The sequence below is a fragment of the Podarcis tiliguerta genome (assembly GCF_965153285.1).
Source record: "Podarcis tiliguerta genome assembly, chromosome: 8".
Taxonomy (NCBI): Eukaryota; Metazoa; Chordata; class Lepidosauria; order Squamata; family Lacertidae; genus Podarcis; species Podarcis tiliguerta.
Window position 1 is genome coordinate 82,251,838 of NC_139541.1, and position 17,702 is coordinate 82,269,539.

The 17,702-nt window shown below is 48.7% G+C and overlaps 1 protein-coding gene across 1 annotated transcript; it reads left to right on the forward strand.

The window, feature by feature from the left end:
* On the forward strand, nucleotides 1–13,547 carry LOC310683348 (E3 SUMO-protein ligase ZBED1-like). Its single transcript, XM_083453191.1, has 4 exons — nucleotides 1–107; nucleotides 6,849–7,005; nucleotides 7,846–12,799; nucleotides 13,247–13,547. The coding sequence occupies exons 2-3, from the start codon at nucleotides 6,855–6,857 to the stop codon at nucleotides 9,894–9,896; spliced, it is 2,202 nt and encodes a 733-aa protein (XP_083309317.1). The 5' UTR covers nucleotides 1–107; nucleotides 6,849–6,854; the 3' UTR covers nucleotides 9,897–12,799; nucleotides 13,247–13,547.
* Nucleotides 13,548–17,702: the final 4,155 nt, after the last annotated feature.

Consider the following 17,702-nt stretch of genomic DNA (forward strand, 5'->3'; position numbering starts at 1 on the left):
AATCGCTTCCAGATGAAAGGTTAGGCTGTAATCCCATTTTGCTGCACCAGGAGCGGTGAGGCTGCAAAGAGCCGAAGAAGCTGCGCTATGCTCATGGTAACAAAGGGGTAAGTACAGTGCGCATCTCCAGACCTCTGTACACCCACGCGCGCATGAAGGCGGAGGAGAGTGGAAATTCATTGTGTGCCTCCTCGCTCTTTTCCTCCCTTCCTTTCTGCCTTCAGCTTCTAGGAAACTTTCCTTCCACCTGTGCGCTCAAAGCAGACGCGCTGGGCTCTTTAATGTGGGGTTTGAAAGGGAAGGGAGGAAGCGGTTCTGAAGGGGAGAAATCCACCTGCAAAAAGAGGAACGCGCCCTTCGCGGTCCCTTCGGTTCTCCTTCGCCATGGGTGTCTGGCTGGGTTGCAACACAGACGGAGCTGGAAAAGCATTTTATTTCCAGGAGTAGCGCGGCACTGCGCCTCTTCGCTTCCCACCCACGTTAAGCGTGTTAACAGTCTTTTACGCGCGTGTGCGCGCGCTTGGTCTCCTACATGTCTGCTTGGAAAATTTTGCAGGTTGAAATATTTGATGCAGTTGTGTAGAAATCAAGGAACGGAATGAATGAATCGTGGGTGGGCTCACGCGTTTTAAAGCCACAACATTTGTGTGTATTTACGTATTACAGGGTTTTCTTCCCGTGTGGCTGCCTTGGGGGCTCCGGTGTGTCTATGGATGGATTTAAATTGGGGCGGGGGAGCTCCTGTCCTTGGCGCGTCTAAGGTGGACCGATGGGACTTGCCTGTTATGGTACATGCCAGACCTATTAAATATTAAATCTAAGGATGCAAGCTTTAAGCTGCGTGGTTTAATGGGTTAAATCTTCCAATTCATTTAAAGGGGGAAAGCGGCTATGTCAGCTTAATTATAAATGTCACTAACGATGTGAAACAGCCTTTCAGTATGTGTTGTTTTTTAATGAGAACAGGGAATGTGGAGCACTGAGACAAATAAAAATCAATATTTCAAGCCATGTCGCCTCCTTGTTGCAAAAGGGTGTTTGGAGCTGCTGATTTTGTAAAAGGAGGGATAGAGCTGCTGATTTTGCAAAAGGAGGAATGCATATTCCCCGCCCCCCAGCTTCACCTGGATTTAAAAGCTGGTGTGTTCAGTAGTGTAGCGTGGGGGGTGCAGGGGGGGGCCGGCCGCACCGGGCGCAACATGGGGGGGGGGCGCTCGCACTCACAGCTCTCTGCCCCTACCTGGCTCACAGGTTAGGGGGCGCAAATTACTTGCCTTGCCCCGGGTGCTGACAACCCACGCTACACCACTGGGTGTGTTTAATCAGGAATACTGCCTGGCTTCCAAAACAAGTACCCCATAATACTGCTAGTTCCTGTTCTCTCAGCTGGTTAAAGTTGCAAAGATTAAGAGGACCTGAGTATTGGCAGAAGGCTCGATTTCATGAAAAGTGGGTATAGGCAGAATTATCTTCTGTACCACGGGGGTGGCAAGAGTCTCCTTCGTTCCAGGATTCTAAACAAACGCCTTAGAATATGAACATGTATTAATTGGTTAATCCAAGAACTCAATGCCATTCAGATTATCTGCAAGAACATCTGCGCTTCATTGGCACAGTGGTACCTCGGGTTACATACGCTTCAGGTTACAGACTCCACTAACCGAGAAATAGTGCTTCAGGTTAAGAACTTTTGCTTCAGGGTGAGAACAGAAATCGTGCTCCGGCGGCGCGGCAGCAGCAGGAGGCCCCATTAGCTAAAGTGGTGCTTCAGGTTAAGAACAGTTTCAGGTTAAGAACGGACCTCCGGAACGAATTAAGTACTTAACCCGAGGTACCACTGTAATAGGAAGATCTTGTTACTCAGAAGCAACCAGATGAGTAGGCCGGGTAAAATGGGTACCAGCTTCATCCTGCAGGATGATAGCTCAGTTGGTTAGAGCATAGTGCTATTAACGCCAAGATTGCAGGTTCGATTCCTGTAGGGAACAGCTGCATATTCCTGCTTGCAGCGGGTTGGACTGGATGACCCTCGGTGTCCCTTCCAGCTCCGCAGTTCTAAAACCCTGCAGGTGCAACAAGGCACAGGCACAGCCTCTGGCCAGCGCAGACTCATTGCAATGTTGGGGGCAGCTGCAGTGTCCATTGAGTTGAGCCAGAATTCTTTCTGGTAAACAGGGAGCCTTGGACATGTGCCGAATCTCTGTGTTTGCATCTGGTCTCCCATAGGGCCTCCGGATCTGCTGTTCTGTGCATATATTGTGGAAATGACCTTCCTTTTCAGTTAGTGAAGCGCAGCAGCTCAGCCGGGGTCAAAATAGGAGCTTACATTGCATGAGACAGACACGGCATGGAATCTCATGGGCAGGGAAGAGGTCTACAGTTGTTAATAATAAAAATAATAATAAATTTTATACCCCGCCCACCCCGGCCAGAGCCGGGCTCAGGGCGGCTAACACCAGTAAAATTACAATAAAAACATAAGGGGGGGGGGGCAATTTAAAATACAAAAAATAAATTTATTTATTTAGAATGCAGCCTCATTTTAAAAGCAGCCGATAGCTCAAGACCATAAGGGGGAGGGCAGCATAAGAGTCGGACTGTGCCTTAGACAAAGGCCAGGTGGAACAGCTCTGTCTTGCAGGCCCTGCGGAAAGATGTCAATTCCCGCAGGGCCCTGGTCTCTTGTGACAGAGCGTTCCACCAAGTCGGGGCCAGTACTGAAAAGGCCCTGGCCCTAGTTGAGACCAATATAACCACCTTAGATTAGGACCTCCAAAATGTTGTCATTTTTGGACCTTAAGGTCCTCCGTGCGACATACCAGGAGAGGCTTTAGCTGTACACAGAGCAACCCTCCTATTCGTTTTTCTTCAAAAGCCCAGGGTGTTCAATCAGGCTTACAGCCTAGCTATGTGTGTCTGAGATCACATCCTTAATTCATTTGCCATTCTGCCCTCATCCCCCAAAATGAGTTGGTTTCTAATCCATTTGAAGAGGCAAAGATGTGCGCTCTGACCTCCCTCCGCAATAGCAAGGGTCCTGGAGAATGGTTCTTCTGCTGTGCACCATGCAAAAACAAAACAATGCAAACGTAATTATCTTTGGTCACATCCCCACCATATATTTTCAATGTGCTCTTGTTCCAATTGAACAATGTGGATAGTCTCTTCCTCCAGAGAATCCTGGGAACCTTGGTTTGTTAAGGGTGCTAAGGGTTGTTTGACCGCTCAACTACAACTCCCAGAACCCTTAACAAAGGATACTTGGCAGGGAGAGGGGGAGCCAGGACTGTTAAAGTGGCATAAGAGTTGTTTTAAGTGCATGATGTGGGTGTTTGATGATGGTGCTTCCTTACACAGAGACTGGCTCAGGGCAGTGGCATAGCGTGGTTTGCCGGTGCCTGGGGCACACACGCCAGGCAGGGTACAGAGACTGGCTCAGGGCAGTGGCATAGTGTGGTTTGCTGGTGCCCGGGGCACACACGCCGGGCAGGGTACAGAGGATGAACGGCTCCCGCAGCGCCACCACAGTCCTCACCTCTGATGCTGCCAGAGTAACCGCCCACCAGAGCTCTGCAAATCCCACTACCAGCCAGGTGGCCATTCAGCAAGGAGGCTGGGGACACATCAGCAAGGCCAGGCTGGGTTTTAGGGCCCGGGACCCCCAGAGGCAGACAGGGAAGGACAGGGAACCAGAGATGAAACCGGGTAGGACAAGGATTTCCGCAGAAACCAGCACTTGCCTGGGGGGGGCATGGTTTCTGCCCCCTCAAAATTGTGTGCCCAGAGCCAGCTCCCCCATGCTACACCTCCCTGGGTGGGCGGCATCGAAGGTACTAACCCCCTAAGTGAACGCATCCCTTCACTAAATGGTACTTTGGGATTCAAGCACTGTTGTTGACATCCATCTGCCTCAAGAGACAATGGACCCACGTACTTACGGGACCGCCTCTCCTGGTATGCCCCGCGGAGGACCTTAAGGTCCCCAAATGACAACACTTTGGAGGTCCCAAGTCACAAGGTGTTAGATTGGTCTCAACTAGGGCCAGGGCCTTTTCAGTAATGGCCCCGACTTGGCGGAACACTCTGTCCCAAGAGACTAGGGCCCTGCGGGACTTGACATCTTTCCACAGGGCCTGCAAGACAGAGCTGTTCCGCCTGGCCTTTGGTTTGGACTCAGACTGACCCTTATGTTTTCCCTCCCCTTATGGTTTTGATCTATGGGTTGCTATTAAAATGAGGCTGCATTTTAAATTATATTTTAGCCTGTATTTTATTTTTATTTTTTTTATAATATTTTATTAGATTTTTACAGAAAAAATATAACAAAACAGAACAAAAAACAAACAACAGAAAACAGAAAAGAACAAAAAGAACAACAAAGCAAAAAACATCAAAAAAGAAAAACATTAATAAAAACAATTTCATCTTTATAATATTTATTTCATTTACTTATTTCTCGACTTCCCCAACCCTCCCATCACTGTATTCCAAATCAAATATTTAATCAGCAAATCCCCACCCTCTGTCTTAATTAATCCTTATCTTAATTTTAATATCTTAATATAGCTTGATCTCTAACCTGTATTTTAAATTGGTTTATTTTTTATTTTTTGTAATTTTACTGGTGTTAGCTGCCCTGAGCCCGGCTCTGGCCAGGGAGGGCGGGGTATAAATAAAATTTATTATTATTATTATTATTATTATTATTATTATTATTATTATTATTGGAGTGCACCTCTGGGGGTGAAGTCAAACCACTGTGTTGGCAGCACCGCAGTGACCTCCGCAGGGCTCAAGCCTGGGCAGTGTGTGTGTAGGTCCTGGGCTGCCCAGATAACAGAATCCCCTTGGCCTCGCTGATGTGGTCCGAAGGAAAGCGGAGCAATAAAATCTGGGACATTGGAAAGACATAGGAACTCTGCTTCCTTTAAAACCAGCTGAGCAGCTCAGGACAACATGCTGTTCAGCTGAGTCATAAGCTGCTGAAAGATGCTTGCAAGGAAAGTAAAAAAAAAAGAGGGCATATGGCATTTATATGATTTCCTGCACCACTAACATCTAGTGATTGTTACTGTAAAACACCTTCAGTTTATATAGGAGTGTGTCATGGGGCAGGTGAGCCGCCCCTGCCGCTCACAAGACACAGGTAAGCAGCCACTGGGGCTGCTTGCACCTCCCCCCCAAAAAATATAGTCGGGCCCCCACAAGGTCTGAGGGACAGTGGACTGGCCCCCTGCTGAAAAAGTTTGCTGACCCCTGAACTAGATGATCCATGGGGTGCCTTCCAACTCTACGATTCTCTAATTCAACTGGACCAGAGACCACATCCTTGTCTGCACTGGAACCACACTGCAGCCACAACACACCGGTATTAACTAACACAAAAGCGGAAGCTCCGAGACTCGCCAAAAGCTAGCTTAGAGGAGAGGCTTACTGGCTTCAAATTCTCAACAAATGAAACTGATTTGTAAAAATGTTACATGGGGGAAAAAATTACGAGAGAGAGACATTGCGCGCACTTTTGTAAATCAAGAAAATATTTAATAAAAACAAACAAACAAACAAAAAATTATTACAGCAAACCCCATTTGCAAGGATCCAAAGGATGGAACTCCCAGTGTCCTGCAACCAATAAGAAGAAGAAAAGCTGCCCCAAATTTAAATAATTCAAGTTGTAAATCTTAGCAACTGGTTTTCCAACCATGCCAGTTTTGGGGAAAGATAACTTGAAGCGGCTGCATGTACTGTTCTCACAAGGAGCAGAGTGACTGTAATTTATTGGAGGGGGTGAGAGTCCCTTGGATGATGGACTCAAGGGCATCCTGAACAAATTTGCAGATGACACCAAACTGGGAGGGGTGGCTAACACCCCAGAGGACAGGATCACACTTCAAAACGACCTTGACAGATTAGAGAACTGGGCCAAAACAAACAAGATGAATTTTAACAGGGAGAAATGTAAAGTATTGCACTTGGGGGGGAAAATGAGAGGCACAAATACAAGATGGGTGACACCTGGCTTGAGAGCAGTACATGTGAAAAGGATCTAGGAGTCTTGGTTGACCACAAACTTGACATGAGCCAACAGTGTGACGCGGCAGCTAAAAAAGCCAATGCAATTCTGGGCTGCATCAATAGGAGTATAGCATCTAGATCAAGGGAAGTAATAGTGCCACTGTATTCTGCTCTGGTCAGACCTCACCTGGAGTACTGTGTCCAGTTCTGGGCACCACAGTTCAAGAAGGACACTGACAAACCGGAACGTGTCCAGAGGAGGGCAACCAAAATGGTCAAAGGCCTGGAAACGATGCCTTATGAGGAACGGCTAAGGGAGCTGGGCATGTTTAGCCTGGAGAAGAGGAGGTTAAGGGGTGATATGATAGCCATGTTCAAATATATAAAAGGATGTCACATAGAGGAGGGAGAAAGGTTGTTTTCTGCTGCTCCAGAGAAGCGGACACGGAGCAATGGATCCAAACTACAAGAAAGAAGATTCCACCTAAACATTAGGAAGAACTTCCTGACAGTAAGAGCTGTTCGACAGTGGAATTTGCTGCCAAGGAGTGTGGTGAAGTCTCCTTCTTTGGAGGTCTTTAAGCAGAGGCTTGACAACCATATGTCAGGAGTGCTCTGATGGTGTTTCCTGCTTGGCAGGGGGTTGGACTCGATGGCCCTTGTGGTCTCTTCCAACTCTATGATTCTATGAAAGTGAAGCTAATTTACCCATGCAGCTGGTTTTGTGGGGCAGAAGCTGATTGTGTGTGTGTGTGTGTGTGTGTGTGTGGATCTACACTCTTGCACTGCTTTTTCTCACTGTTTCTCTCCCCTCCTCTTCAATTCCCCACAAGACCGAAATGGAAGATGTGAGCTCCAAAAGGGTCAGCGAATTCTTGCAGAAATGCGTCAAGCTAGAGGATAGCGAAGGGGACGCCCAGCCCAAGGAGGAGATCATAGAAGTGCAAACCCTCCCTATCCTTGCGCCATCCTACCCTCAGACAGTTCAAGGTATGGACGTTCCCTTCCTCGCATCCTCCGTTGCGATCAGACTTATCTGTTTATTTATATGCCACTTTGCCACAAAATTGTGTATGAAGATCCCCTCTCTCTCCTTTGAAATATACCGTATTTTTTGCACCATAACACTCACTTTTTTCCTCCTAGAAAGTAAGGGGAAATGTCTGTGCGTATTATGGAGGGAATGCCTACGGGTGGCATGCCTACGGATTTTCCTCCTCTAAAAACTACGTGCATGTTATGGTCGGGTGCGTGTTATAGAGCGAAAAATACGGTAATTATAGCAACAAATACAACCCCCCCCCCAAACTATCCATATTTGCATAACCAGGCTAAAAATCTACTAACCTCATTTACCAGCTTAAACTGAACATTTCATTGCTACAATTTACGTCAGTAGGGACGCAGGTGGCGCTGTGGGTGAAACCACAGAGCCTAGGACTTGCCGATCAGAAGGTCGGCGGTTCGAATCCCTACAACGGGGTGAGCTCCTGTTGCTCGGCCCCTGCTCCTGCCAACCTAGCAGTTTCAAAGCACGTCAAAGTGCAAGTAGATAAGGTAAATGGCGTTTCCGTGCGCTGCTCTGGTTCGCCAGAAGTGGCTTAGTCATGCTGGCCAGATGACCCGGAAGCTGTACGCCGGCTCCCTCGGTCAATGGAGCAAGATGAGTGCCGCAACCCCAGAGTCGGCCATGACTGGACCTAATGGTCAGGGGTCCCTTTACCTTTACCTTAGCTCAGTCAGTAGAGCATGAGACTCTTAATCTCAGGGTTGTGGGTTCGAGCCCTGTGTTGGGCAAAAGGTTCCTGACCTCTCCTCTTATTCCCACAGAGGAAATATCCATGGTCTTCAATACCTGCGCGATGCCAGCCAACCTGGGTCCGTGCACCAGGCGGAGGCGCGAGAAAGGCGGCGGCCACGACGGGACGAGCGCCTCCCTCTACGTCGACCGCCGCAAATCCAAGGTGTGGAACTACTACACGAAGCTGGGGGATGCCTACGTGGAGTGCAACGTCTGCAAGAAGCAACTCTCCTTCCACAACAGCACCACGACCATGAGGGAGCACCTCGTGAGGAAGCACAGCATCCGTGACACCCTGCTCTCTCAGCTGAAGGACGACCAGGTTCCCGACCCCGACTACGCGGCCCAGGAGACGGCGATAAAAAGGGCCCGCCAGCTGACGCCCGAAAACAGCAGCCAGTACCATGCCGTCTCCTGCGCGGAACCCAGGACGGACGTGATTCTGGAGCTGGTGCTGGAAATGATCTTCCGGGACCTGCACCCTCTCTCGGTGGTGAAGGACAAAGGCTTTGGCCTTCTGATTGGCTATCTAGAACCTAGCTTTATTCTCCCGTCCCCCATGCAGCTCTCTAGCATGTTGTGGCACCGGTACAACGTGGTCAAGCAACACCTAGAACACTACCTGCAAACGGCCCAGTCGATTGTGATCTGCGCTGAGTTCTGGCTGTCCCAGCCCAATCAGACCTACTTGACCATCATGACTAACTTCATCGACGGGGAGTGGAGGCGGGCCAGGTGTATCTTGGAGACCCAGCAGGTACACGAGGATAAAGGGGAGAGTAACTTGGGAGACCGGCTGTACTCGGTCCTGACGGACTTCGGGCTGTCCAACAAGTCTGTCTTCTGCGTGATGCATGACAGCCTGCAGGATCTGGGGGCCAACTCCTCGCAACTCAAGTGCGTCTACGGCTGGACCAGCCTGTGCTGTGCCGCCCACCTGCTGCACCTGTGCGTCAAGGCGGGCCTCGAAGTGGAGCAGGTGCAAGAGGCCCTGAGCGCGGCGCGCAGCATCGTCTGCTACTTCCAGCAGGACGCGAAGGCCACCTGCTCGCTCAACAGCAAGCTGGAAGCCATCAACAAGACGAAGCTGAAGTTGGTGATGGACACGGGGACTCGGTGGATAACCACCATTGAGATGTGTGAGTGCCTGCTGGACCTCAAGTGGGCTATCATGTCCGTCTTGGAGGAGCACCCCAAGGGAACGACGGTGGTCCAGAACTTGGCCGACCACCAGTGGAAGCTCTTGCAGGACCTGGTGCCCGTCATGAGAACGCTCAAGATCGCAACGTCCTTCTTGCGGGAGGAGCAGAACTTCTCCATCTCCTCCTTGATGCCATGCATCCACGGCATTGTCACGGCCATAGGGCAGCAATCGGAAGAAGCGAGCGGCGTTATCAAGACAGTGGTGAGCAACATCAGGTCGGAGCTCACCCAGCGCTGGGGCATCTTGGATGAGGAGAAGTTGCTGGAGAGCCCAGCGGTGGTGGCCTCATTCCTGGACCCACGTTTCAAGGAAATGAGGTTCCTCAGCCCCAGCCTGAGGAGCGAGCTGCACAAGAAGATCAAGAGTATGCTCTCCCAGTTCTTCAACCACCAGTCCCCGCTGTCCAACCAGTTCTGGGTGCCGAACGCTGACTACAAAGCAGAGGTTGGCGAAACGGCCTGCCAGATCTCTGCCCATAAGGACAGAGGCCCGAGCGGCCAGTCTCAGAGTATGTACGACATTCTTTTGGGGAAGGACCCCACGGAGAGTATGCCTGAGATCCATCAGCAGCTGGAGAACTACATTGTGGAGCCTCTCTGCAAGCGCAGCACAAACCCCTTGGACTGGTGGAAGAACAATGAGCACCGCTTCCCCTCCGTAGCCAGGTTAGCCCGGCAATACCTGGCCATCCCGGCGACGGTCGTGCCACCAGAACAGGCCTTTGCTGCCAGCGAAAGCGCCCTGGAGCACCGGAGAGGTGTGCTTGCTCCCGAGAACCTGGACCAAATCCTCTTCTTGCACCAGAATTTCGATTTTTTAGAATCGATGAGAAATGGCAACGAGAATCTGAGTAAGGCGGTTCACAACCAGTACTGAAAGCCAGGTGCGCCGAGACCAGTGTATTACGGTGTGGCCACTGCACTGGGAGATGAGGAGGGGTGCAAAATCTTGGAAGGGGGTCACCTTGGCCCTCAGGTTACTTTAGGGGGAGGCACAGGTCAGGGCCTGATCTTGCCTGCTTAATTTAAACATGAAAGTTTGCCTGCTGTCTAAACTCAGCCTTGTTCTTCGCTGTAGTGGTATCTCAACCTACAACTCGGTAGTGTTTTTTCTTGAAAGGGTGTGCTGGACTCGGAGCAGAAAACAGACCTTAGAAGGGCCATATCCAACGATAATCTCAAAAGATACAGGTGTGTTTCTGGAAGGCCAATCCTAGTCTGGAGGTCTATAATAAACCTACCCATTTACCTGTCTTATCCTGGAAAAGAAGGTAAATAGGGAGAGAATGTAGAAATCGCTCCACAGCTCGTGGGGCTCACTTAGTTTAGTGCATTATAATGCTGTAGTGTGTGTGTCTTCATTTTCATTTGCCTTTAAGGTTCCTATGAGGCCCTTCCATTGAGGGAGATATAGGTGTTTTGAGCCTCCATCACCCCTTTACCTGTGCAGGAATCCTGTAAAACAGAGGTGGCTACCTTACCACCCGCCAGATGTTGGGATGCAACTTCCATTGGCCTTGCCGGCTAGGACTTGATGGGAGCTGGAGTTCAACATTTGGAGGTCTGCAGGTGAGCCACACCCTGCTTTAGGAGAAAGCTGTGGCTCTTTCTACACATCAGTTTACCATGTGCTAGTCCCACATAATGCAGAAAGCCACCACCCACACCTCTTCGCCCTCAGATTAAGCTAGGTGCTTCCGTTTTTAAAAACAAAAGAACGCTGTGCTGTGGCAACCCTTCTGCATCAAGGCACAAGGACCAAGTGGAAGCCTACACTTCCACCCAGAACAAAGACGTCTGTGCAGTATAGCTGTACCTTGAGGGTGAGCGCTAATCATGTCCTGCAGAGTTTCCCAGTTCCTTTGCCTTGTACTAACCGATGGTGATGGGATTCCAGAGGCTCAAAATACGCATGTTTCCACCTGCAGAGGGGAACATGCGACTTAGTCTGTGAGTGAGTGGTGCGTTTGTTATGTAGGCCCTTCCAGGAAATCCATTCAGATACTGCCTCTCTGGGCAGGTCAAAACCTTGTGATGTTCACACAAAGTGACACCTTGATCTGAAGGTGAGGTGAACCTTTTAAGGTTCGTTTACACTTCCGCTTGTCTCATGCTTACTAGGCATGGGTTCAAGTGGTTTTACCTTTGCCCCACTGCCTTCTCCTGGAAAATCCACTAATTTGGAACAAATGACATAGAATTGTAGAGTCGGAAGGGGCCAACCGTCTGCATTCCGGGAATATTTTGCCCAATGGAAAGCCCGATTGTTTGTTCCAATTCAGCAGCAAACTATAGGTTTTCCTGGGGGCAAGTTGCAGGGCAAACAAAAGTGTGGATGCACCCCCTAGGCAGAACTGCTAGCAATGTTTTGTTTTTCAGATGATGCTTCAGAGTTGCATCTGAATTTGGACCGTTGCAAGGGTAGGGAATGGAAAGGACATGGGCGAGGGTTAAGAACGACGAAGTATGCCTTGAAAAGAATTTGCACTGTGGTGCCCTTTTATAACAAAGCAGACAGCACTGTAGGTATATCTCTTTAAGGCTATTTTCGAAGTCTTTCTGCAGTGACCCCTGCTGCACGTAACTGAAGACTGAGCTTTTCTTTCACCTTTGGAAGAAAACCTTTGATGTCGTTGATTAGTTGCACTAAATGTTTAACTGCTTGTCCTCGAAGCCGCTTTGAGTCAATTAGCAGCAGCACGAGAGAGTGGATATTGCGGAGTCGGATTCCTTTTTAAAAACGCGTTTGCTGATTTTAAGTGAGATGCGGGACCCGGAGCTATGCTCGCAGGTCGCTTTTTGCAAGTAGCCACACAGGCTAGCACACCCCTTGGCTGGGGTCTGTGTTCGTAACCCAATCTCTGCAGCATCCTGGAAGTGTCAAGGAAGAACAGCGACAAAGAAAGTGTGCCACTCGACTCCAGATACATGAGCGTGACCCTGTGAGAAGTACTTGTGAGTTCTGGAGTAGCAATCTCCCATCGAGGGTGACCGAGGGTAGGAGCGTGAACAATACAACCATTATAATCAACACAAAAATACAGAAGCTGAAGATATTATTGACATAGCCACCAGAGGCTTGGAAAAACAGGAACGTCTTTATGCTGCAGTGAAATTCTGTAAGTGTGAAGCCTTCAGTGTCCCTAAGGGGAGGGAGTTACACAGCTGGGGTGCAACTTCAGGGTGCAACTAATGCTCCCAGGTGGCTTCTAATTTTGAGCCCTATCATAAAAATGCTTCTCTCCCCCACCCCCAAACCTCTTTCATTGGTTCAACAACGCTTCAGAGAAATTGTCATTATAAAAGAGCTGATAATGAGGTTTCCTCAGACATTAGCAAGCTCTTCTGACTTGCAAAGTTTTGACTTTTCCTCCTTCAGCTCTTCCAGGTTCTGTAACTCTTCTTCATTCATCTTTATGGCTTCAGGGGTTTGCTTGTCATCCTTGTAAGCTGCTACTGTTTCTTTTTGCGGCCATTTCAGTCTGTCCCGCAAAAGTGGCAGCTCTGTTGACAAAATCTTCCTTGCTGGCAGTTAAGGTCTTTCCTGAGTGGAGAACTGGAGATTCCCCAATGATCTTATTTCAAAGGCAAAGACATTCTTCATCATCACTCAGTCTACCATTTTCCAACATCCCATCTGGTATGTGTCCAGTTTATTACACCATCTGATCTTCGCCCCTTGGATTACAATACTCTTCCAGTCTTTCCTCCTTCACTTTCAATTCTTCCAGTGTGGAACAACTTGTAACACTGTCTGCCGGTATGTAGGATGTTGTTGTCGTTTAGTCGTTTAGTCGTGTCCAACTCTTTGTGACTCCATGGACCAGAGCACACCAGGCACTTCTGTCTTCCACTGCCTCCCGCAGTTTGGTCAAACTCATGCTGGTAGCTTCGAGAACACTATCCAACCATCTTGTCCTCCGTCGTCCCCTTCTCCATGTGCCCTCCATCTTTCCCAACATTAGGATCTTTTCCAGGGAGTCTTCTCTTCTCATGAGGTGGCCAAAGTATTGGAGCCTCAGCTTCACGATCTGTCCACGGGACTCTCAAGAGTCTCCTCCAGCACCAGAATTCAAAAGCGTCAATTCTTCGGCGATCAGCCTTCTTGATGGTCCAACTCTCACTTCCATACATCACTACTGGGAAAACCATAGCTTTTACTATACGGACCTTGTTGGCAAGGTGATGTCTCTGCTTTTTAAGATGCTGTCTAGGTATGTAGGATAGCGTAACTCTGTACAGCACAGTGTCTGGTTATCTCACTGCAGCTGTTTTAGCAAATGTGTTTTTAATGGTGCAATCCACCCTGGGACTATAAAGGGTGGGTAATAAATTTATTATTAACTTTTTCATTCTCTCTCCCTTTAAAGCACTATTTTTTAAAGCCAGACAAAAGCCAGACTGAAGGATGGATAAACCATAACCAACCTTTTTTTTGGGGGGGGGGGTGGGCAGGTTCTTGATGCCCTGCTGGCTTCCAAAAGGTCATCAACCAGTTGTGTCTACAGCATGACCATGTCCTGGCATTCCCAATCTGGGGTGGATCCTCTCTTGCAACATCCATGATTTTTTAAAGTTTATTCAGGAACAGGTAAATGGCTTGGAGCCAGTACCTTCAAGAGAACAAGTGGCCTCTCTGAGCAGTGTTTTTTCTTGCCTTGGTGAGGATCTGACCTATAAACATTTCCTCAAGGCGATTGTGCAGTCCTACATCCCGGTCAGAGATTCCTTTCTTGGGATTTAAATTGGGTTCTCACAATCCATAGCTACCTTGCGATCTGAAGCTTTTACTTGCTTATAAGTTTCAGAGTCGGAGGGACAGCTTTGGAGGTCTTTAAGCAGAGGTTTGACAACCATATGTCAGGAGTGCTCTGATGGTGTTTCCTGCTTGGCAGGGGGTTGGACTCGACGGCCCTTGTGGTCTCTTCCAACTCTATGATTCTATGATTCTATGAGTTCATGAATGAATGAAACTTTATTTGCATCAGCTATCGGCCAGAGCAACAAAAGAACATTGTGATATATACAGAACAAAATAAAAAGTCGATGATATAAAACACAGTTTAGGGTCCACAGCTTGAGTTCATATCTACCATATTCAACGGAGTCTTTGCATTTCAGTGCCATTTTCATTTTTTTTCTTTCAAATTACTTTCTTCCTCCATTTCATTCCAGTCTCTCTGTGTGTACTTTTGCTGGTTGCATCCAGCTGCAGTTCTTTCTGATACGGAATGAAATGGGCAAGTCCTGTGAATCCCAGTAGCTTTCCAATAACTTGGATTGCACTATTCACTAGTGAGGCCGAAAACTCACCGCCTTTGCCATCTTAAAGAAAAACAAAGCCGTCTGGAGAAAAGAAACAGCAGCTGAAGAGTTTCAAATAATGAAATCTGCCTCGGCCACTGCCACCACTGCCAAGTTACACAAGTTTGTGTTTGTGATTTTTCTTTTCATCGCTGTGCTGCTTATGCAAAATAATGGTGCAATAACCTGCTTCAAGGTGCGGTATTTAAAAGGGTAACACTGGGTCTAACTGGAAAGATGAGCATTTTCAATGGACAAAATAAAATCTTTAAAAAATAGTTCAGTTTTGTTATTCATGGGCTCTGCTGAAGTTTATATAAATGCGAAGTTTTCTTCTGAAATACACAAACTGATAAGCCTGTCCAGTAGTAGCAAGTGGGAGCCGAATTTCGGCTGCCCTAGGGGCTAGCCGCAAAGGGGCAAGCAAGGTGGCTAGTGGCCCGAGCTGTGGGGCAAATGGTTCTAGCCTGAATCATGGGGTCGGTGAAGGAAGAGCTAGGATTCAGGCAAAAGCTTTAAAATATGCATTGGGTTATGCTCAAATAACAGGGAGAAATACATAATTTCGTTTCATCAGCTGTCCTGGGCTTGAAGGACGCATTAGGCTACAGAGTATGGTTACCAGATTTTTTTTCAATGGATCTGGGGACACTCCCCCCCCCCCACCAGAAGTTGAGTAGTAGTGGGGATGGTGAGGCAAAAGACCCTGAGCCCAAGCACACATGCATATTGTATAAAAGTGCAAAGCCCTTGTCAGGGAACTGCCATCGGAGCGGGAGGCAGAGAGGAGGCTCCAGGACCATGGTGGAGAGGGTCCCAGTAGGGGGAGAGGTAGCCCATCCACTGGGGAAGGAAATCAGCGTTACACCAGTGGAGAAGGGGGGGAGATGGAGGAATCGGAGAGGTGGCTCCAGGACTCTTCGCAGGAGACCAGTGGAGAGGGTAGAGTACTCCGTTGCCCACACCCACTTTGCGCAGAAGACTTCCGCGCAGGCAGAGTAGGAGGAGACTGGGCGTCAAACAGCTTCTATGCTGGAAGCGGTTTAAGAAACACCCACTGATGGATTCTACCAGCGACTGAGACAGCCACGGAACTTGAGGCTGTCCTGACAGAAAGGGTTCAACCAGGCAACCTAGCCAGGAGTAATGGCAACTTATGCACGAGCAACCCCTAGAACCATTACAGCCCTTCTTTCGCACCCTGTGAAACATAAATGTGCAGTTTTTTTAAAAAAACTGGGCAACTGGGCGCCTCCTTCCCTGATCATCTTCCCCCTTCCTCCTTTGTTTTGACAGATCAAGGGAGGCTTGGAAGCCACAGGCAGGTGGCCATTGCCCAGGAGGGGCCAGCCTGGTAGTGCAGTTGGCTCCGGCTGGCTTCAGGAACTGCTTGCTGCCGTGGCACCTGCCATTTTTCCTGCGCCACGGCAGCAAGCAGCTCCTGAAGCCAGCCAGAGCCAACTGCGCTAACCGGCTGGCTCCGGGCTGCTGAGGCTGCCGCTGCCACGTTTCCTGGGGACAGATTTGCAAATCTGGGGACATTCTAGGGACAGAATTTGTCCAGAGACAGATTTGCAAATCTGGGAACTGTCCCTGGGAACTGGGGATAATAATAATAATTAATAATAATAATTTTATTGTTTGTACCCCGCCCATCTGGCTGGGTTTCCCCAGCCACTCTGGGCTGCTTCCACAGAGACCAAGAATACACTAAAATGTCACACATTAAAAACTTCCCTGAACAGGGCTGCCTTAAGATGTCTTCTGAATGTCAGGTAGTTGTTTATCGCTTTGACATCTGGTGGGAGGGCGTTCCACAGGGCGGGCACCACCACCGAGAAGGCCCTCTGCCTGGTTCCCTGTAGCTTTGTTTCTCGCAATGAGGGAACCAACAGAAGGCCCTTAGCGCTGGACCTCAGCATCCGGGCAGAACGATGGGGGCGGAGACGCTCCTTTGGGTATACTGGGCCGAGGCCGTTTAGGGCTTTAAAGGTCAACACCAACACTTTGAATTGTGCTCGGAAACGTACTGGAAGCCAATGTAGGTCTTTCAAGACCGGTGTTATGTGGTCTCGGTGGCCACCCCCAGTCTAGCTGCCGCATTCTGGATTAGTTGTAGTTTCCGGGTCACCTTCAAAGATAGCCCCACATAGAGCGCATTGCAGTAGTCCAAGTGGGAGATAACTAGAGCATGCACCACTCTGGCGAGACAGTCTGTGGGCAGGGAGGGTCTCAGCCTGCGTACCAGGTGGAGTTGGTAGACAGCTGCCCTGGATACAGAATTGACCTGCTCCTCCATGGACAGCTGTGAGTCCAGAATGACTCCCAGGCTGGTCCTTTAGGACCAGGGAGTCCCTCACACCTGCCCGCCTCCTGTCCCCCCAAAACAGTACTTCTGTCTTGTCAGGATTCAACCTCAATCCATTAGCTGCCATCCATCCTCCAACCCTACTACAGAGGGCTTAGGAACTTTCATTAAAAGCTGAAAACCACAGAAACTTCAGGGCTCATCCACATGCAAGTTTGATGTTGATTTGAAGCTGCTTCTGTTTTTGTTGTGTCCACTTGACAGCTGCCTCTTTCAAGTGCAATCCTGGCAGCCTGCACTTTCCCACCACTAAATTCAGATTTCTCTGAGCTGCAGATAATCCAATAAGGGAAGAAAATCCAATATAAAAAGGCACATTACCTGACTGAGGGTGCACTGAACATTGCATGGGTGGGTTTTTTTGTTGTTGTTTTTTTAGAACATGTGTGGTGAAACTTCACTGGGTGCTGTCTGTTGCACCACCCCCTCCTTCCATGAGCCCAAAGCAAAAGACGTAGGCCTGCCCTTTTCCACAGGTTACAAAAATGCAAACACAACACGCTGGCTAATATAGTGGTGCCCCGCAAGACGAATGCCTCGCAAGACGGAAAACCCGCTAGACGAAAGGGTTTTCCGTTTTTCAATGCGCTTCGCAGGGCGAATTTCTCTATCGGCTTGCTTCGCAAGACGAAAATGTATTGCGATTCTTGCGATTTTTTTCCGCTCCCCACCCCCTTTTTCTAAGGCACTAAGCTGCTAATAGCCTTTTGGCAGCTAATCCGCTAATCTCTTAAGCCTTTAATAGCCGCTAATAGCCACTAAACCGCTAATAGGGTTGCTTCGCAAGACGAAAAAACCGCAAGACGAAGAGACTCGCGGAACGGATTCTTTTCGTCTTGCGAGGCACCACTGTAACTGTTAGTAAATATATAATCGGTATGTCACTCAAAATATACAAATAAGCCACATTATCCAGTGAGCACTGATCCACTAGTATGATCTTCACTAGTATGTATTATTTGGTATGTATCTCTTTATATATTTTGTTTCACTGTATATCTTACATACAGG